Raw genomic sequence first — 22,128 nt, forward strand, 5'->3', positions numbered from 1 at the left:
GCAATCAATGAGACACTTCATGTCATTTGTTTGCATTTGTTTTTATCTGTTATTTGTTTTCAATATTATATTAATAAAATTATGTGTGTAGATTTTCCAGTTTGTTGTGTATCATGCTTACAGGACTGTTTTCCCCACTTTTTTCTTGTTTCTCTTTCATACTTTGGTTCTTGATTCTTCTCTGCTGTACACAAACACACACACACACACACACACTCTCTCTCTCTCTCTCTCTCTCTCTCTCTCTCTCTCTCTCTCTCTCTCTCTCTCTCTCTCTCTCACACACACACACACACACACGCACACACACACACACGCACACACACACACACACACACACACACACACACACTCATCTCTGTAGTGGTAACATGAGGACAAGGCATGAGGACAGTTTAGAGAGCAGATTCCTATGATAGAGGAAGAGGGAGAGAGAGGGGGGAGAGGAAAGGCAATCTGAGGATTTGGTGCTGGTCTGTGTGTGTGTGTGTGTGTGTGTGTGTGTGTGTGTGTGTGTGTGTGTGTGTGTGTGTGTGTGTGTGTGTGTGTATGGAGGCACATTGTTCAAACACCAGATGTAGAGTCCATGATGGCAGCAGCATGTAAACACAAGAAGTGAGACTACATACACAAGTGAAGATATAGTGATAATATTGAGCTTAATTACTAAGGCTGGGTTGCACAAACATTTTATTAATTTGTTTTATTAAATTTTAAACCCAATTAAATGTGGTTGAACTATAATTATGTTGCACCACCAAATGTTTAGATTAATTTAAAACTAAGAAATTTTACATTTAAACGTCTCTTTAAACTTCAGTTTTGTTTTTACTTTACTGCACTGAAACTTTAAACTCCGATTTAAAATGTCATCTAGTAATAACTTTAAACTCACCCTTGAGGAAGCTGAACTTTTAAAATAGCTGCCTTTTAAGCAAAATAATTAAGTTACTCACAGAAACATAAGGGACAATCTCAATTTGTATGATCAAATGTGTCTCTTTCTTTCACTCCAGTTGATAACTTGTTGATAACAAGTTTTTCTCAAAGGATGAGAAATTAGAGCTTCTCTGAAGAGCAATCATGACTATGCTAAAAAGGCTGACTTCTAAACTTGATTTCTTTTTAACTTTTAAATGTAATGTTTTCTTAACTTTTTAGTTAGCAAGGAAAACAATGTAATGTTTTAGCTTTTTACCTAGCTAGCAAACAATGCAATGTTTTGTAATGGTTTTTATTAACTTTTTAGCTAAAGTTAACAAAAAAGAAAAGAGAAAAAGGAAAGGGACTAAAAAGAATGTGCAAGTGTACCTATTATAATTACTGGTATTACTATTTATATTTATATTTTATTCTATCTATCATATATTCTAGTTATTATTATTATTATTATTATTATTATTATTATTATTATTATTATTGTTGTTGTTAGTTGCAAAAACATCAAAACAAACCCAAATAAACCCAAAACAGTGTTTATTGTTTTTTTTATCTTCCCAACAAAACAACAACAACAAAATTCAAATCAGTGCATACTGAAGATTGTTACAGTTATTATAATGTGTCAAAAATTGCCCAACCCAGCCACCAAGTTTATTAAATGATTAACTCTTCAACAGAATACAATTCAAACATGGACAATTCAACATACAGTTTATAGAGCAGCTCAACATCCCACTGACATGTTGTTTTTGCTGACCTCCAGTGGTTTAACCTCCCACCTTGATGTACAGGTGGTGGATTTGCTTACAGGTGCAGCACATGTCTTACCACACCCAGGTGAAACAGGCTTTAAAGTTTCCACAACAGATGGCAGTGAGTCACAGCTTTTCAGCATGGTGTTGAAGGGTCACATCAACGTTAATATCTTTAAACTTGAATGTCGATTTGGGCCCAAGGATGAACTGATTCAATGTTGGTGACTTTAAAGGTCACTGTGACCTCATGACCATCCCATTATTATGAACACAGTATCTCAAGAATGCCTTCAAGGAAGTTCATGTATAATCTATATGTATTTAATTTCCATTTTGCCAAAATAGAAAAAACACTTCATATCTTTAATTGAATTCCTTCAAAGTCTTCACTACATATATTTTATGACTCTGGACAGATACGGATGTAAACTACAACGTAGCTGTTTGGCACAGGCATATGACCGAGGACCCAAAAATACCAAACTCAACCTTTAAACTACTCTTCAATTAAAGACAAATAAATCAAACAATCCCAGTCATAATGTGACTCATATAAAAAGGTCTTGATTTGTTGTTGACAATCCCCAGATAAAGATAAAGATAAAGATAAATGGTCATAATCAAAGACAGTTGGAAACAGAAGCCTTCCACCGTAAGTTGTTTCTAACTTTGATGTTATGCGTCACCAACCAGTGCATAGAGTGAAAGAACAAGAGCACAGAGTGAGACAAAGTGGGAGAAGGGGATCACGCTGTCACCACTGTCAAATACAGAGTTACCATCCTTTGTAGGAAAATAGGTGGGGTATGGTGTTGGAGGGCGTGGTGGTGTTGTGGGGTGTGAGGTTGGGCAGGTGAAGTTTACATCACTGTCAACTCCTGAGGAGGTGAAGGTAACGAAGCCTAGTTGGCTGCTGCCAGTGATGTTGCTGATCCATTCCTGGTACTGGGACACGCGGGCGTAAACTCCAGGATATCGAGGCTGGCCACAGCCAATACCAAAACTCACAACTCCAGCCAGGACCCAGACACTACCATTTTTGGTCACCAGTGGACCCCCTGAGTCGCCCTTTGGAAAAAAGAAATGAGGATAATTGTTGGGAGAGGATGGAGTATCTCTTAGAGGAGGACTTGTTCAGGAAACACCTACCCAGCAACTGACACCAAATAGACCAGTGTTTCCCAAACTTTTTCTCTGGGGACCCACTTTTTTAAGATGATAACCCAGTTCACAGAGGGTCAATAAATCTTGGTAGTTTTAGTTTGTACATAAATGAACGTTCGTGACCTTTTTTACTGCCATTTCCACATACCCTATATTATATAAGCTTGTGTTATTGAAAAGATATACTTGTTAAACACACCAATCATAACATTATGACCGTCTGTCTAATATTGTGTTGGTCCCCCTTTCGCTGCAAAACAGCTCTGACCCGTCGAGGCATGGACTCCACTAGACCTCTGAAACTGTGCTGTGGTATCTGGCGCCAAGATGTTAGCAGCAGATCCTTTGAGTCCCGTAAGTTGCGAGGTGGGGCCTCCATTGATCGGACTTGTTTGTCCAGCACATCCCACAGATGCTCGATTGCATTGAGATCTGGGGACTTTGGAGGCCAAGTCAACACCTCAAACTCGTTGTCGTGCTCCTCAAACCATTCCTGAACCAGTTTTGATTTGTGACGCATTATCCTGCTGAAAGAGGCCAAAGCCATCAGGGAATACCGTTTCCATGAAAGGGTGTACATGGTTTGCAACAATGCTTAAGTAGGTAGTACGTGTCAAAGTAACATACACATGGATGGCAGGACCCAAGGTTTCCCAGCAGAACATTGCCCAAAGGAGCACACTGCCTCCACCATCCAAGTGATGTAAAAGAAACCGTGATTCATCCGACCAGGCCACCTTCTTCCATTGCTCCGTGGTCAAGTTCTGATGCTCACGTGCCCATTGTTGGCGCTTTCAATGGTGCACAGGGGTCAGCATGGACACCCTGACTGGTCTGCAGCTATGCAGCCCCATACGCAACAAACTGCGATGCACTGTGTATTCTGACACCTTTCTATCAGAACCTGCATTAACTTCTTCAGCAATTTGAGCAACAGTAGCTCGTCTGTTGGATTGGACCACACGGGCCAGCCTTCGCTCCCCACGTGCATCAATGAGCCTTCGCCGCCCATGACCCTGTCGCCGGTTCACCATTGTTCCTTCCTTGGACCACTTTTGATACTGACCACTTTAGACCAGGAACACCCCACAAGAGCTGCAGTTTTGAAAATGCTCTGACTCAGTCCTCTAACCATCACAATTTGGCCCTTGTCAAACTCGCTCAAATCCTTAGGCTTGCCCATTTTTCCTGCTTCTAACACATCGACTTTGAGGACAAAATGTTCACATTTGGCCTAATATATCCTACCCACTAACAGGTGCCATGATGAAGAGATAAGTGTTATTCTCTTCACCTGTCAGTGGTCATAATGTTACGCCTGATCGATGTATTTTATAAATGAGTAATAGATCCATTTAGGCATCTAGATTTAATAGGCCATATCATTGTTTTTATTTCCTCTCATCTGGAAAACAATATAGAACATTCTAGCCTATTTGATAAATGAGACAAAGCAAATACTCTATTTTTTGTCCTCTCATCAGTAAAATGTAAATTTTAAATGCTTTATGAAAAGTGTACTGCCCACGCAAGTCTTAAATTTGCAAAATTTCTTCCATTGTCTTTTTTTTGGGAGGACCCAAATAAAATCTCTGTCTCTGTGACCCACCTGTGGGTCCTGACCCAATATTGATTCAAATTGTACTCAGTACTCAATTATGATGTTGACAGGAACTAATGAATACTTCAGTACAAGTAAAAATACAGACTTAAAATCTACTCATGAAAGTACAAGTACCTCAGAAAGCTACATAATTACATTAATTTGAATATTTTTTAATTAGTCACTTCTACCACTGGATTTATTAATACCTGGTGTACCTTTATACAAAAAATACACAAAAATGGTGATCACCTGACAGGAACCCTTTCCTCCAGCTCTGAGTCCAGCACAGATCATGTTCTCTGTGAAATGAGAAGGATAGGCGCATCTGCACTCATTGTTTCCAACGACTGGTACGTTCAGCTCCTGAAGGATGTTGGAAAGTGTACCTAATTGGAGATATTTCAAAGATAAGATTAGAATTTTTGTGGAAAAAAAAACTAAACTAAACTAGGGAGAAAAAAAAGTGATTGAAGAGCTTTGTGATGAACCTTGCAGCAGTAATGTAAAAGAAACAAAATATACTATGGGTAAACAAATGATAACTCAGCATCGGTTGTGAACCGTTCAGAGCTGGGACTTCAGTTCAGCCAAAACTTTGCCAGACACACCAAAAATGCCACAAAATGGAAAAATATTTTGCTGGAATAAGTGGCAGGCAGCCAGGTAGCTTGTGACGTGTTGGTTGTGTGTAGGTCAACATACAAAAACCCAGTGGATGGTAGCAAACACCACACAATGATAGCAGAGTAAGAAATGTTTTTCCTGTAGTTTTCTTCACTTAAACTAGTAGATAATTGTTTACTCTGTTACTTGTTTACTTTGTTTGGATGAGTTATGTGTTTGATGTTAAGAGCTGTAATAATTTATGTTTCTATCGGAGGTTCTTTTTCATCATTTGTATTTTTCTTCAGTGTAGCACAAATCTCCAGTTATGTTATTTGTATCTACAAACATAGCCCTGTCTGTTTTGCTGCACTCTTGGAAATAACTTTAAAAAAGAAGAAGTCCCACCCACTGTGAATCAAAATGTGATTGGTTAATTCCTGTCCTGTCACTTTCTAAACAAACACACAGGCTGTGGCCTTCTGTCCCGGTGATGAAGTCTTAATCAATAAGCGAGCCAGCTCAAACCATTCTCTGCCCAGAGACAAAAACAAAAAAATCTGATTGGATAACTCTATTTTGCAGTTTTCAGGACAGTAACCCTTTTGTTGCTGAAGCAAACTTGATAGAAAATGAGATTTAAATTGGTTTAATAAAAATAATAATAATAATAGCCTAATAATAAAATGAAATGAATCAAATATAATAAATTTAAATGGAACTTTCTCTGCAAACTTACCATTAGAAGTAAAACCAAAACCAGTGACCCAGCTGTTAACCCCAGTGTGGAAAGTGCTGTTAGCTGAGGCCAAGCACACTGGATATATGTAGTTGGTGAAATTCACAGGGGCCTGCAGCTTCAGGAGACATATGTCGTTGTCATAGCTCCAGCGGCGGTAGAAATGATGGCATATGATCCGTTCTACTGTCAGTGACACTTCATTGGGGTTTGCACCTATCATCCTGAGGCGGCCCAGATGAACCGTTATATTGTTGACACTTTTTGAAGACAGAAGTGAAACAGTTAGTTTTTCATCATTCAACATCACATTTTATGAATGAGTGAGTGTTGATACTTTAGCCCTCATTTACATCTGGTATTAACATCTGTATTTACCAAACAACCAACAGACTCTTGAAGACTTAAGATGAGTTGAAAAAGTTGGTTTAACAAATTTTATCAACCTAGTGTAAAAGTGCCATCTCGTGCCGGCTATCAATCAGTCACTGTGAATGCACCACCTAATGGTTGATTGATAATGAGAAACTACTGTTCATGGGACCAATAAAAACTGTTTTTGCACAATTTGTTTGTGTAAGAGCTCCATTTAATGATCACTTGGTGCCAAATTTTGCTCAGATTCTCAGTGGGGTACTGCAAGTTTTGTCTTAATAGGGCTCACTTTTGACGACCAAAGATGTTTTTGAAAAAGTAGGGTTAGCATGTTTTTCAACTGTGTAGCTAACATTAGCAGGTGGTCTGTGAAGCTAACACTAGTTGTTTGTCTGTGTAGCTAACATCAGTGGTTAGTTTGTGTAGCTAATGTTATCAAATGGTCTGTGAAGCTAATATTAGCTTTTGGTTTGTGTAGATATTAGTGGTTGTTCTCTGTAGCTAACATAAGCAGTTGTTCTGTGTAGCTAACATTAGTGGTTGGTCTCACAGTTACCTTTTAAGTAATCCAGTTACATGAAATCCATTACTCCTCAAGACTGTTTATTATTTGGATACAGGTCCCATTTTAATACCAGATGTAAATGGGTTGTGTAATGCAATTTAGTTTTGTTGTAACAAACCAAAAACATTAAGTTTATAAAATTAAAGTTGCAACAGTGTTCCCTTACCCTACTGCACAGTGAGCAGCTGTCAGCACCCACTGGCTGCTAATAAGGGACCCTCCACACAAGAGCGAATTATTTTGAGCATCTATTTCTAATTGGGCTTGCCAGGGCCAAGCTCCTGGAGACGCACTTTGACCTCCCACAATCCTGGAGTTAAGTTGAGCCCGGCCACATTCTGATAGCAGAGAACAAAGTTAAACATGGAGAACAAGCTAACACTTTTGTATAAAATGACAAAATATGATCAACTTTGTTTGCTGTGGTTAAAATATGGTCAACTAAAAGTTAAGATAAGAGAAAGTTGAAGACATCAAAGTTGACTGTTGTTCAGAGATAAATAATGCTGCATTCATGCCGTAAGGGACTTTATGTACCACCAAGAGCTGTTATTGATTGATTATTAAATTAATCACTAACTACTTTCAAAATCATCTCATTGGTTTTAGTAACTTTTTAAAGGTAAAAACCCCAAAATTATGATTCCAGCCTCTTAAATGTGAATATTTTCTGGTTTATATAAAAAAAACCTTTAATAGTATTAGTATTTGTGTGTCTTTTCGAACACTTGGCTGAAGTTGGATATAACTCAGTTTTGAGAACTGGGAGAAAAGCTTATTTTGAGGGGATGTTGATTTTGTACTCTTTAATTATGCGGGGAAAGTATATTTTAAGCTTTTTAATCTGGTAACAGGCCAGCCTCATAGTGAGTTACTTTTTTATTTAAGTGCATTTTTGTGTGGCCAAGGACTTGAATTTCTTCAACTCTGTCATACAAAAAGACAAGATAAAAGACAAAAGAATTTTTTTTAATGTTTTTTGTTGCATTAAATACAAGATTATATAATTAGCCATATGATCAAAATGTTTGATATATTTTCCAGAAATAAATACCATTATAATGTCTACTTACAGTTTTTGTTGATAATGTAATGTATCTTTCAAACAAACAACATAGAATTTAATTTATAATTATAATATAATGTTATTAATTGATTATTAATTTAATTTAATACTCATTTTCCATTTTCATTTCACAGCCAAGCTGTACTGAGCAGCCATTTTACTTTTTAAAGTTGCTCAGTTTTCTTAACGCTAATCAATAATTCTTATGTAGCTTTGATTTAGTAGTTCTACAGAGTGAACTTATTGTTGAGACACATCTGATAGCAATATTATTTCATGAATTTGTTGAAAAATAGAAAGTTTGTCTGTGATTGAGCAGTATTCCCGCCTTTTTTTTTAAACCAGGAAGTCAGACAGGGGTTGTTAGGGTATGGCTAACTCTTAGCTAACTCTTTTTATGTCTGATTAAATCATGTTTTCTGATGTAGTTGACTTTAAAGGGACAGCATTTTCATAAACAATGTATTTTAAATTGAAGTTTATTATAATAGTACTTTTTACATGTATGTCATCAGTAGATATTATTAATTTTTAGAGTTTAAAGGCTTTTAACACAGTTTTTAATTTTTGTGAATTTATGAATTCTTGTCTGGTAAAAAATGAGTAAATTAATTAGTTAAATGATATAAAACAAGAATAAGTGTTAAATAGTTCCCCGTTGGCTTGTACGACTTTCGATGTGTATGTGAACAGTATGTACCAGCTGAAAACCGGTAATTTAAGTCAACTGTCATATGACATTAATGCAGCATATTTAACATCTTGCTGCATATGCATAAGATCTGTATGATCTATACTGTCCGTCTTTTATGTAGCTGACTGGAGGAGTCAGAACTTGAAGAACTTGTAAAGTTGGATGCTTACTTGGCTGCTGTGAACGACACCCTGAAAATCAAAACAAAGAAAGACGTGATAAGCAAAGAGGATGAAGCTGATGATGGAGATTTTTTAGATAGTTTGATTATCCTGCCTTCAGAAAATGTTACCTCTCATGTTGGACATTTGAAAATACAAATAACTACATCACTTATGACATATACATGATGGAAAGAATCTCTTTTTCTATCAGACATCAGACATCTTCTGTTACAACTGAGTCTTAATGAAGGCTTAGAGAGTTGTGGCTTTTACTGTAAGACCTATGAGAATATTTACATTGTATGGTTCTTCACTGTAAAAAAAAAAGTTGAGAAAACTCATATAAAAGATGTTCATGACGTTGAAGAGCATCGCTGAGTGAATGATGGTGTAACCATATCTGAATGGTGACAGGCTGGATGCTACACAGGATCTTTCACATCGAAAAATCTTATTTTAAATTGCCTTTTAAAGAGATAATTTTATACTTTTACTTGAACACTTTTCAACCTGAGTGACCTCACATCAATTCACGATGGCAGTAAAATGAATACTAAGACAGAAAAATTAACAATTTAAAGAAAAATCTTTCTTACCATTGTGTGAGAGAATGATGATCACAGTTAGAGCACACAGAAACTGGTGGAGAGCCATCTCTACTGTGCCTCCTTCACTTCATCTTCATCTTTATATATGCCTTAACTTTTACATTCAACTCCACCCACAGTGTGACACCTTCATCACACCAGGGTGCTCAGATGGCTGTGTGCCAGTTTAGAGACAAAGCATATGATTGATAATGACATGAAACATTTAATAATCCTAATTTAATCAATATCTGATAAAAAAAAAAGTGAGGTCAGTAACCTAATCCAAGTACCACAATATTTAAGTAATGTAATTTGATTACTTAATGTTAACAATTGGTCAGTGAAGCTTCGTTATTTTAAAATAGCGATCCTGCTAATAATCCCTCTTTTTACTTGACTAAATATAAATGCAATGTAATTGTCTTATTTTTTTGTAACTGTAATAGAATACAGTTACTTGCGATTAACGTGTGTTAATGGGTTGCATTATGCTATTTAGTGTTGTTAGACAGGTGGGTCAAGCGCAATAACTTCACACTATGGCTGCAAGTAATAATTATTTCCTTAGTGATTAATGTATCTGTCATTTTCTCAATTGATCGATCAGTTCCATAAAATCTCACAAAAATGGTGAAAAATATTGATCAGCTTTTCCCAAAGCCTGAGATGACATCCTCAAATCTCTCCTTTTATCCCCAACTCAGAGATATTCAGTTTCCTAAAGAAACGCTGAAGTTACATTCACAGTCACATCACCAACCTTTCCACATACCATAAGTCATACTTCATTAAGCTTGGGATTAGGTTATAAGAAAGACATCAAGTCAAGCATGTTTGTCTCGATGTCTTTCTTTGTCTTCAGCTCACATCTGCAGATAAAGGTTGTGTATAAATGTACACAAGAGGAATTCATGTGAGAGGTGAAACCAAATTACTCACGCAAGTCTCATAACAGCACACAGAGTACCATCAGCAAAAATGACACATTTGCCACACTTTTACTTTGACATTTTCATTCAACACCTGATTGTTTCATTGAGTAAAATTAGTTTCAACAAGGCTTAAAGTGTGATTATGTAGCTTTTGCTGAACAGAGAGCATCGTAGCCACTGAGAAATGTAAGTTACGCATCAATATGAATTGATCAGCAAACGTTAGCCTCCATAAGGTGTTCAGTTTGATTAAACCCAAACAAAATGGATATGGAGTTACTTTGTTAACTTCACAGAATTTTCACGTGGCAAACTCTGTAACCATAATCGATCTGCGTAACATAAACGCTCACAAGCCACTTAAATGTGCTGAATGTGTCATAAGCATGTGTCTTATAATGCTCTTTCAAATACTGCATGCTCTACTTCATCACGCTACAGACTGTTTGAGTTGCAATTGCTGTTACAAGACAATCATATGCGGCATTAAATTGAAGAAGTCTTGCAGTAATCGACTGCAAAAAGTCATTTTTGTTTCCACATCCATGTACAAAAAGGATTCACTGCAGGTATCATTTGACTGGAGAAGTTTTTGACACTACTTAGTTCTAGATATGGAGAAATGGTACTCAGCCCTCGTCCAGCTGCCCGCAGGTGTGTGATGGTTGATGGCACCTCAAGTCACGTGTTTGTCTTGATGCTTGTCATCCACTGCTCACATGTACAGATACATAAAGTCCTACATGTACAAAAGAGGAATGCATCTACTGCAATATTGTGTGAGAGGTGAAGACGAATTACTCAGTCTCATAATAAGACAAGTAAACTCACAGATAAAGGCAGCAGTAAACCAGCAACGCTTGTGTTCTGTGAGGTAAAATTTCAGATTTTGCCTGTGGAGTTTGGTAGTATACTCATAATCCAACTTTCAAAAAATTCAAAAACTTACATACTTTGACTGAAATAAGGTTTTGAATGCACTTTAACTTGTAGAGGAGTATTTCTCTGCGTGGTGTAGTACGTTTGGAGTAAGTGGAGCTTATAACAGTGACAGTTGTTGTGGGTATGACTGAGTTAACAGACAGCATCGTGTGTGTGTGTGTGTGTGTGTGTGTGTGTGTGTGTGTGTGTTTGCAGCACGAGCGTGTTTTATCAATGTGTTTCTGTGCAGAGCTTTTCTCTCAGGGCTGTAATGGACAAAAGGCTGGCTGTCAACACCAACACGCTCAGCGTTGGCCAAGGCATGCTGTAATGGTGGACGCAATCACTTCCAGATGACGGACAGAGTGATTGTGTGTCGGGAATGTTGAGCTTGAATTAGAGAGAGGAAGAGGAGGAATATCACTTCATTGTGGAGGGAGTTACCTGGTTTACATGCAGAAAAGAAGAGAGAAGAGAGATTATAGTCAATGCAACAGGGTAGGAAAATACACAAACAAGGAAAGGAGACAAGGAGACAGTCCTGTCTAAGAAAGCAGGAGAACATAATAATTGGTCCCTGTGGAGTGAACTTGTTTAAATCTCTGTTATAAACTTACATTCATTTGGTTTTTGCTCTGCCCCTAGAAGAAACGAGACACAACAGATCATACAAAGTGCGTGCCCCTTTCCTGTAAAACTTTCCTTAAGAAACCGGAAGTCTTCCAAGGTGTGGTTTAAGTCTGGTTTGGTGGAGCTGTATTGCCCGAGTGGAGAATATTGCTTACACACGCTGTGCAGTGTCAAAAGCAGGTTGTGATAATGACAAGGTGTGAAACCGGGGGAAATACAGTAGGAGGCATTAAGGACAAAAATTGTGAAAATCAGGAGGATTGGCATGTATGCATTTGGAGAGAACCTGCATTTTGCATTTTGCATGCTTCTACTTTTAATAAAAGAGATCTTGGCAACCCATTCAAAGTGAAATACTGTGTCACATTTGATACTGACCCTTTGTGAGGCGGAATAAGAGCTAAGCTAACTCGACTTAGACCTAAGAGAGTTTTCTTCTTTAATTCTGAACCAGATATTGTTCTTTTTAGAGCCCCGTGCACACCACTGTAACATGTAGTGTAAGACAAAGCTTGACAGGTCTGAGGTGCCTGGTTAAGGTTGCTAAGCCATGATTGAACAGTTGCTAAGAGGAGGAGCTTGCCAAAGGCTCTCTTACATGTGATTTTTAATTTCTGTCTCCCTCATAAAAAAATCCCACTTGAAATTGATATTTTTATACATGTATTTATATGTAAAGTATCTGGAAACTGCTCGTGCCAAATTAAAAAGGTAAAGTTGAAGTTCTCTTGCTAGAATCCGAAGTCTAGCACCGAACCTCTGCTTTGTATTTGAGCTCAGCAGCGACATCCTCTGACTGAGCTCAAAAATGTCAAAACAAAGGCTAGAAATTTGCTAAAGAGCGAGTGAGAGCTGAGAGGAGACGAGGCCTGGCTGTGTTCAGCGCTGTCGTGGAAAAACTAAAGAATTTATTGGCAGGGTGTCGTGGTGTGGAGGCAGGGCGAGGGATATAATAACACACAGTTCTGACACTGAACACATGGACCCGGACACCCCGATGAGCTGTGTGTGTGTGTGTGTGCGTGTGTGTGTGCTCATGCCTCCTGCTACCAACCCACTACCTGGCAGCCATGAGGCTCTGCGGTTTGGACGTGGTGTGAATAAACAGTGTGTGTGTGTGTGTAAACAACTCGTATTGACACTCTATATTTTGTGTCATTTATGAGTCACGTTTAGCCGGATGATTTGCCATTTTGTATCAATGTCAGCCAAATTGTGTATGACTGTGTGCGTTACTTTGTTGTGTTTTCTATCTGCCCTGTTGACGTCATCTATAGTCAGCATGGAAGCTGCAGTGGGAACCGTTATCTTCTATCCTCTGTTAGTCTGGTGGCTTTCACAAGAATGATAAATTGTCTTTTTCTGGTGGAACAAAGTATTTTTCTCTTTAACGAAAACGTCTATTGCATCTGCATGGAAACTTATTTTCAGCAGGGGGTGCTGCCATGGATAAATGCACGCAACAACTGAAACATGAAGAGCAAAAGAAGTGTGACGTTTTAGTTCAACCTGAAACAGCAGGATAAACAATATAATCCATATCATCCAGAATGAGTCAGTCAAAACTGAAAAGAAAAATCAGGACTAATGTTTTGTGGCATTTATTAATGATGCATCATGTTTCAGACAGTGTAGATGTCCTTCCTGTCTGTCCTCACAATCAGCACCTGTTGATTTTGGCACGTTTGTTTTTATAACTTTGCCTGTATATTGTCTCTTAACTTGCAGACATTCAAATATGAAAATATAACAGCTCAACTGTTCTGTCAAGGGCAGGTGATGACTCTTTTTAGTTGAATTATTTTTTCTGGATGGAAAGTCACTTTTCTACTGCGTGCCAGTAAGGGGTGCAGCTCTCTGTAGGGATCCTTCTCATAATGTTGTCACTTAGAATAACAATCTGAGCCTGTCAGTAGCAAAGCAAGCACTTTTAGTACTTTGACTGTTCTCAGCTGCCCATAAGGATTACATTGCAGTCTGTTTCACAGCTGACGTCTGCAGTGTCTCCCTCAGTACAGGACCAGTTTTACACCTGACATTTCCCTGAAAGCACCGGGAAAGTTCGTAGTCACACCCAGCAGTGATGTCTCAGTGTACTGACACACCTCGAAGTACACTGATGTGCCTCTGCGGCTGATGAGAAGCTACACAACGCAAAACAAGGCTGTCAGGTGCTGTTATATCACTCAGTGGAATGTGACACATCCTCATGCCTACATGACAGAATAGGCTGCCAGTGACTCCCAAAATCACATACATGACCTGTGCACATTAATTCCATTTTATGAGCCACGTGACCTAGGTATAGGCACAAAAATTACTTATGTATGTATGTCTGTGTGTCACACGACAGAGACTGGTGGTGACTGGTTGATGCTGGACATTATTTACTGTGAGTTTTTCAACATGCAGTGATCAAACACAGTTTTAACAATGATTTTAATCATCAGGAATTTTACTGTGGTTTATTGTGAAACCAGTAATTGTTTCATTCCTTCTTGAGTATATATTGATAAGTGATTTAAGGCAGATGTAGAGTGCTGGAAATGCATGAAAATGCTTAAAAAGTGGTTGAATTTGACTTTGGAAACTGCAGAATGTCATAATTAACCAATCAGAGTTGAGTATTCAACAACAAAGATACAAATATTTCAACCTGTGCAGCTCGTTGATCTCATCCAGGCTTGACTCTGTTTTTGTGGACCTTTTCCTGTTTCTATTTTTTTTTGTCTCTGGCACATGAAGTTGATGTTTCCAATTTTACTCTAGTTTATAAAGCTCTGATTGGCTGATGAAACAGCCATCAATGAACACAGTACCAGACACTGGAATGTGCTGCAACTGAGAGGTCTGAAAGTTTTAGTCCTGCACCAGGAGAAAAATATTCTGAACAATAAATAACACAAGTAATCATTTAAAAACTTGTTCAAAAAACTAACATTTCTTTGCCAAAGAGTCATAGCTCCTCACATGTTGCAAAAACATCTGCTTTCTCTGCTCCGTGCATCTCCTCTGACAGCCTGTCAGCAGAGAAGTGGTTTCTATGGTTACGGGGACTCACTCATCCGCCTGCAGCTGTGCAGCATCTTCTGATGCGTCTTTCAAACCATTGTTGGATATTTTATTAAACATGCTTTTGCTCAGTAATTTTATTTTATGAGCTCAGGTTGGTGTTATTTGTATAAAATGTCTTCCTTAGTCGTCTGTGCAACTTTATTAGTCCACATGTGTGTGTTTGTGCATGTGTTTGTGTTGCTGCATGTCCTCTATGTGCCCTCTGCATTCATTAGTGCCCTGTATGAAACAGGCACTCTGCCCTGTCTCACACACACATGCACGCACACACACACACACACACACACACACACACACACACACACACACACACACACACACACACACACACACACACACACACTTTCTTTTGATAAGTTGTCACACTAGTTTTCAGGTTATGATACAATAAACACACACACACACTTTCTTTTGATACGTTTTGCTGATTTCTCTTGATAACTTAAACTACTTTGTCTTGACAACTTTAGCTACTGTCTTGATAATTTAGCTACTTTCTTACAATAATTTAGCTACTCTGTATTTCTAACTTTAGCTGCTCTTTCTTGATTATTTAGCCTCTCTTAATAACATTAGTCACTCTCTCTTGCTAACTTTAGCTGCTAAATAATCCATGGCTTAAGTAAATATTTTTTTCAGCTTGTCAGCTCGTAAGTTTGCTACTACTACAGGTGTAAAAGTGAAAGTTTGGACAGCTTTATGGTTATTCTAAAGATAAGATTTGTATAAAATTTTGGGCAGTTAGGATGCTGTTGAAACACACATTTACTAAACAGTTCAGATACAACAAGTTGTCATACAGTGGAGGTTTCTGTCAGGTACAATTCTGACTTAAAGTGATGACAGGAAATGAACAGTGACATCTTTTTATTAGCGAATCAAACTAAACAAGAACATTTTTCCATAAATATTATACAACAAATCAGAGTTGCATAAACACACACATTAGGCAGAACTTTCTATGTGAGATGAAAGCCTACGACACAAGCTATTGATGACAGGAATAAATAGAAATGCTGAATTTACTGAACATAAAAATCAATGTTTGTGTTGTTAGAGGAGTCAGTGGTGCACGTAGGTGTGTATGTGTGTGTTTAGCATCTGTTGCTTTGTGTGTTGCCTCTTGTTTGTGTGTGTATTTATCTCTGCTGGTGTGTGTGTGTGTGTGTGTGGGCAGGGCTGACGCAGCAGAACTAACTGCAGCGTGGCGAATGAGAGAGGCAGGGCGCACACACATACACACAGATGTATACACACACACACACACACATATACAAATATATTTATACTCATATGCACAAATGTATTTATACCCGTATAGAGAAAAATAATGCTGAAGAAAGTTTGCACAAATATAACTCTCACACATTGATGTGACATTTTAAAACACACACACACACACACACACACACACACACTGGGTTTGGGTTCATCATGTGAACTGTCACTGTTGCAAGTTCTATTGCTGGGTACAGACCACGTGAGAGCAGCAGGGCAGTGTGAGTGAGGCAGAGAAAGAGTAATGAAAGGGGTGAGGAGGGGGGGAGAAAGAGACACCAGAAGGAAGGAGACGGGGAGAACACAGGAGTGAAGCAAGAGGACGAACAAGTGGACAGAGAGACGATAGAAAGGAGGACAAAAGTACCAGAGTAGGACATAGATAGATAGATAGATAGATAGATAGATAGATAGATAGATAGATAGATAGATAGATAGATAGATAGATAGCAGGAGGAGGGATGCGTTGGAAAAGGAGGCGATCGCCAGCGCAGGGGAGGACAGGAGATGATGAGGATGAGGAGAAGAGCTCAGACACCTCCTTCAGAGTGCATTTCTTTAAAGGTAGAATGTGTGTGTGTGTCAGTCTGTTGGCCGATGTTTTTTGCTGCCGCCTGGTTTTGCCGCATTTGTCTCGTCATCTCAGGTGTGCTGTCAAGTGACCAGTGAGCGTATCAATATGTTGCCCTCTCAATATGTGTGTGTGTGTGTGTGTGTGTATGAGGGGAAACCTCGCAAACTGAAAATGTTTCCATACTTTTCTTTCATGATTGGTAGCATTTTTAGATACTTCTGTGTTTCTGATTTAAAACATTTCAAAAACAGGCTCTGAATGCTTAGTCAATGATTGAAATCATAATCATTTTAGGCGGTACTTTATTTTAGTCAGTTCTTTTCAATTTCTTTTAGTACGTTCCTTTTTTAAGTCAGTTTTTTTTACGAGTATTGTTTAAAACTCCACTAATCAATATGTATATATTGACAATTAATCAAATTATAGTGAAATGTTCATGCAACTAGTTGCAAGTTGCACATTGCATGAAAGACAATTTTCATGCAACTTGACAGTTATGCAAAGCAAGTTAATAATAATAAGTCTCATGCAACTCTCTCTAACAGTTAATATGATCAAAATTAGCTGGCTAGACTGGTTATTTTTTTGGATAAATGTTTCTGCTAGATTATATGAAACGAGAAGTGTCATTGTAGCTACATTTGCATCATTGTACCTTATTGTGTATCATTTTCTTGCTGCTACTTTGTTTCATAATGGCTGTCCTGGAGAAGAGACAGAGAGCTATCTGTATCACGCTACCATCACACAAACAAATCGGGCCCACTGGTCACCAGCTAAAACTCTCTCCAGGCAAAAGGCCTGGACACAGGAAAACACACCACACAATGCTACGACACGTAACACACATTCAGCTCTTTTTATATCTCCATGCTGGTGACAGCCGTGGCCACAGGCTTTATGTTTTCAGGCCAACACAGTCTCGTTAGTGTGATATCTCAAAAAACACCTTGAGAGAATTTCTTCAAACTTGGTACAAAAGACCACTTGAACCAATTAGACTTTGGTGGTTGAGGGTCAAAGGTCATGTAGGTATGTTTTCTTGAATGAACCAATCAGAGCGTTATCTCCCATTCCTTTTAAGAGAGTCAGGTGCACTTGCCTGTGGTGCATTGTTATTTAAATTAGAGATGTACCGACTACAATTTTCTTGACCGAGTACAATCTTTTTTATGGGCCTGACCTGCCGATTCTTCTAAGTCTGTTTAAGAACTGTAATTGACAGAATACACAAACTTTTTGTACCTTTTCATGAATGTAAAATCAATGTTACACTGATAAAACACTGATTATTAAATAACTTTTAAATGTGCTCCAGGTTACAGCCAGGCTTAAATATATTATTATATTAAGATAATGTACCAGAGGGGAGCACAATCTCATGAGATCTTGTAGGAAACATGGTCTCAGGTGATCTTTAGGAAGCAGATCCAAACAAACCAAAGACTGACGCGGTCCAACAGTTTGCAGTGAGAAAAAAAGAAAAACAGAAATTAAACGAGTCTGGATGAGAAAATGTTTGAGGAGACGCATCAACACATTTTCTTTATTCTTCAGCCAGAACAGGAGGTTAAAATTTATCTGTCATTCTGTGAGCAGCAGCATGATGCTGGCTAGCATTAGCCTGAAGAGCTGGAAAGTTTACCGTTGTTCAGTGACACCATCAGCTGCTCTGTCTCCTTGCAGACTGTCTGTCGTCTCTTTCTTCTGTTCTTGGAATCCATCGCTGATGCCGACTTCATGCAAGCATGTGTGTTCGTGTGTGGCTGTGACCGGCGCTGCTGTGGCTGTTATACTACTGTCTGTGTCACTGTGTGCATGACATGACCACAGGGCAGAACGTGTGTGAATTTGACCGACACAGTTGGATATGTGACGCTGACCAGCCGGTTCTGATCAGACGATTGGTGCATCCCTAATTTAAATGATGGATTCAGCAAGTTGGAGAGGTGAACAGAAATACTGAAATGATCCCATGGTAGTGAAGCAGACATGACCGTTTACCCACAGGTCAGACAGACTGGGTCATAAAACATGACACAATAACATTATGACTGACAGCGCGTCAGATAAACAGTAACAGACACATGAAGATGCTGGTTTTCTGCACAGTGGGAAATGTTTGTCTTGTATCTGGAGAAGTTTTTTGGTCAGATTAGTGACATTTGTTTGATTTTGACATTTATGGTTGTGCAGATGTCCCTGCGGTCTGGAGCTTCTACACAATAGGATATCAAAACCATAAGATGTCAAAAGATAAAGATTTCAGACTGTATATTTAGTGGGATATGTGCCCTTGGCCAAGATAAATGTGATACTGTGCTTTTATGGAGAGCACAAATGATATATTTGGTTGTTTCCTCTCGACACCCAGAAGTGGATAAACTTTGTGAGTCTAGACAGAAGTTAAACTCCAAAATAAAATTATGCAAGAAAGATCCTGCCCGACCTGTAAGACTGTAAACTCATGTGGAGCCAAGATAAACAGCTGTATTTCATCTGTGGATGTGTGACTCATTCCAAACAAATGAGCTTAAAGGCAGCTGATGTTCAAACTGGGAACAAATCTATGTGGACGCATTACCAGAACCACAAGCCTGGGCTGATCTCTGCAGCCCACAGCAGTGACACACACACACACACACACACACACACACACACACACACACACACACACACACACACTGAATCATTCTGCTATCAAACATCTGTTGCTCATATTACTGAGTTACTTTCCCGTCTATCAAGTCGATCGTACGTCTTATTTCACTGGTGGTTTGTTGTATGTGGTTGTGGTCACACACTCAGAGGGTCCCCAGCAGTTGATGTTTGGAAATTGAATTTAAGCTACAGGATGCAAGTATGGCCTGGCAGCAGAGCATCAATAATCTCTTTTTCTACTTTTCAGAGATCCTCATTTCTCTTAACCAAAACTCCAATAGTTTGTCTATTAATATACATTTTCTGTTTCACATTAGGCCTATATTTAAGGTAAGTTATTTGGGTAAAAATAAAGGTAAAGAAGATCAATTATATTAAATCTTATATCTCTGAGTATGATGTTTCCTGGTTAGATAAAGTCCTGCTCTGTCATGTGAAGAGGAAATAAAACAAGCTGGTGTTTGTTCGTGCCAACCAGCCTCAGGCTAATGGAGGATCTGTTGTGCAGCCCTCCTCACATGGCAGGACGAGACAGACAGACAGACCGCTCTGAGACAGTTTATAATGCACCTCGAAATGTTTGTTGTCCTGAAGGAAATTTTGTGGAAAAAAGAAAAAAAAAAAAAAGCAAGGGATGATCCTGACTCATCAGCCCTCCATCTGTCTCTCTGTTGGATCTTTTGTGTGTGTAAGTGGAACAGAAACCAAAGAGTCGTCTCACAGGCTGACATTTAAAAGTTTTAAATGAGCTTATTTGTCTGTGTCTTGTTGTTGGACAGCCTGAATGAAGCAGGAAGCAACATGTTCTCACTGGATTGTGTGCCATTATGCTTTGACCCCTAGAATACAGTTATTTTTAACACGAGGTCAAGTTTGTCCCTTTCAATTTGCTGTTATGGCAGCATGGAAATGTGAATTTTCATTTTGGTGAGATATTGTGTTGAACTTGTTGGGAATCAGACACCAAAAATGTTAAGATTTTCAAGTCAACTTCAGGTATCTTGAGCCCTCTGAAATGATCTGCAGGTTTCCTCTTGATTTACATCTACTGTACACCAACATGCAAAAGAGGAGTTGAGTTAATCTGCATGCAAAAATATGAAAACACTGACGACAATTGACACCTAACAGGCTGCTTGATATTAGTGGCAGAGTTGCTGTTGGCATGGATACTGACACCGGTTATAGATCTGCAAACAATGCAGTAAATATAGGTGAAATAATGATAGTCCTGCTCTTGCTTTTAACATTTAAAAAGCCTCATTTAAGTCCAACAAACATAAGGAAGTCCATATGGAAAGTTAATTATTTTTCAGGATGTGTGGCCGCACATTGCAGTTGTCATTCAGTATTTCTCATGCTTTGATATAAACCAAAAGAAACTTGTTATTCTTATCTGTTTAACACATGAAATTATGGAGTGTTGATTTGTTTTGCAGCATTGGGAGTGATGCCACTGTGACTATAGTCTGAAGGCCACAGTGGGAGTTGAGCTGTGATTCCTGATGATGTTGGTGCTTTAGTATTTGAAGCTCTAACTTTGACATTGTTTGTTTGAACTCACCAAAACCATCATAGTTAGTCTGTCATCTCTTCCAACAATCGCCAGCTCTTGTTTGGTTGAATTAAATCCTTAATTCACCACTTGAGAACAGTGCAAAGCGTGACTCTGCAGGCTGTTTCCCTCTCACCCTCACCTAGCTCAGTGCACTCATCATCTGGAGTGTGATGTGGAGCAACGGCTGTCACTCTGTTGACCATCGCATTAGCAAAATAGCACCCCAAAAATTGGCCAAAAAAACCCCCAGCCAGCCTGGATTCAGCCCATTGTCAAAATCGCCCAACCATACTGTGCAAAAAGACATGGGAATCAGGTTAGGAAATGTGTATCGTCTGCTCATATAGTGCACAAGCTCAGACAGAAGCCTGTATTTGACAAATTAAGCTGCTTTGCATGATGTTACAAGTACATTATTCATGTCACTAGTAAATCTGTACAGAAGATTTTCTGATTGTGGATTATTGTGGCTTTTATTGCATCTATTGCAAAGTATCTGCTCTGTCATTTCTGGTGTGAATGCCTGGCAAGCTGGATAAAGGAAGTCTGACTGTGTTCACACACACACACACACACACACACACACACACACACACACACACACACACACACACACACACACTCAGCCTGGGGGGTCTGGAGCTGTAGGCAGTGGAGTAGAAGGAAACAGGCCTGACATTCAGACATTTGGCAGAGAATTATGGTATCAGGGAGTCATATTTTACTTCTTTGCTAAAAACAAACACTGAAATAGAGGCCACTGAATTTTTGAAGATGTGGTTTTTGCACCTGTGCATGTAAGAGACTTCTTCAAGTTTCGCTCCCTCTCATTAGCTTCAGTCTTGTCATGTGACAGCAGTGGGACTGCTGCAGCTGCACCTCCTGGGACTCACTGACTTTACACTCAAAACACTCAAAACATAACCTCCAATTAGTGCTGATTTGGATGAGATTCATCCACTAAGATGGTGCAGACACAAAACATAAAAGTTTATTCAGCCGTTGAAAACATAAACCTCACAGCAGAGGGGAGGAGAAAGAGAGATACGATGGAATTAACCACAAACAACACTTGGATTAGAAGACTCTTGTTAGAGAGCTTTAAGATTTGAAGAACTTTTCCACAGCATTAATTTATTTCAGATCTTACAATGTACACATGTTCCAAAAATGAGTCATTCAATGAATCTTTAACTGTTTTTTAACAAAATATGCGACTCGGAAACTCCCTTTGGG

At 38.7% G+C, this 22,128-nt stretch overlaps 2 protein-coding genes and 1 long non-coding RNA gene across 3 annotated transcripts in view; 1 reads left to right on the top strand and 2 right to left on the bottom strand.

Annotated features, from left to right (window-relative positions):
- The window catches only part of nhsl2 (NHS-like 2), a 222,704-nt gene that overhangs the window by 50,916 nt on the left and 149,660 nt on the right, over positions 1–22,128 (top strand). The window lies entirely within an intron of this gene.
- On the bottom strand, positions 1,460–5,421 carry LOC146306013 (plasma kallikrein-like). The gene is made up of 3 exons (XM_084713039.1): positions 5,416–5,421; positions 4,717–4,914; positions 1,460–2,765 (listed from the first exon to the last, which is right to left on the bottom strand). The coding sequence occupies exons 1-3, from the start codon at positions 5,419–5,421 to the stop codon at positions 2,373–2,375; spliced, it is 597 nt and encodes a 198-aa protein (XP_084569165.1). The 3' UTR covers positions 1,460–2,372.
- Positions 5,813–9,408, bottom strand: LOC146306014 (uncharacterized). The gene is made up of 4 exons (XR_014769038.1): positions 9,270–9,408; positions 8,680–8,700; positions 6,916–7,087; positions 5,813–6,069 (listed from the first exon to the last, which is right to left on the bottom strand). It is a non-coding gene; the product is annotated as an uncharacterized LOC146306014 (long non-coding RNA).

This window comes from Lutjanus erythropterus, chromosome 23 (assembly GCF_056507025.1).
Source record: "Lutjanus erythropterus isolate fLutEry1 chromosome 23, fLutEry1.hap2, whole genome shotgun sequence".
Classification (NCBI taxonomy): Eukaryota; Metazoa; Chordata; class Actinopteri; order Lutjaniformes; family Lutjanidae; genus Lutjanus; species Lutjanus erythropterus.

Excerpts from the sequence above, each read along its gene's own strand:
- LOC146306013 (XM_084713039.1), bottom strand. Across the intron at positions 2,766-4,716 it reads GAGGAAAGGGTTCCTGTCAG|GGCGACTCAGGGGGTCCACT; the intron begins GTGATCACCATT and ends TTTTTTCCAAAG.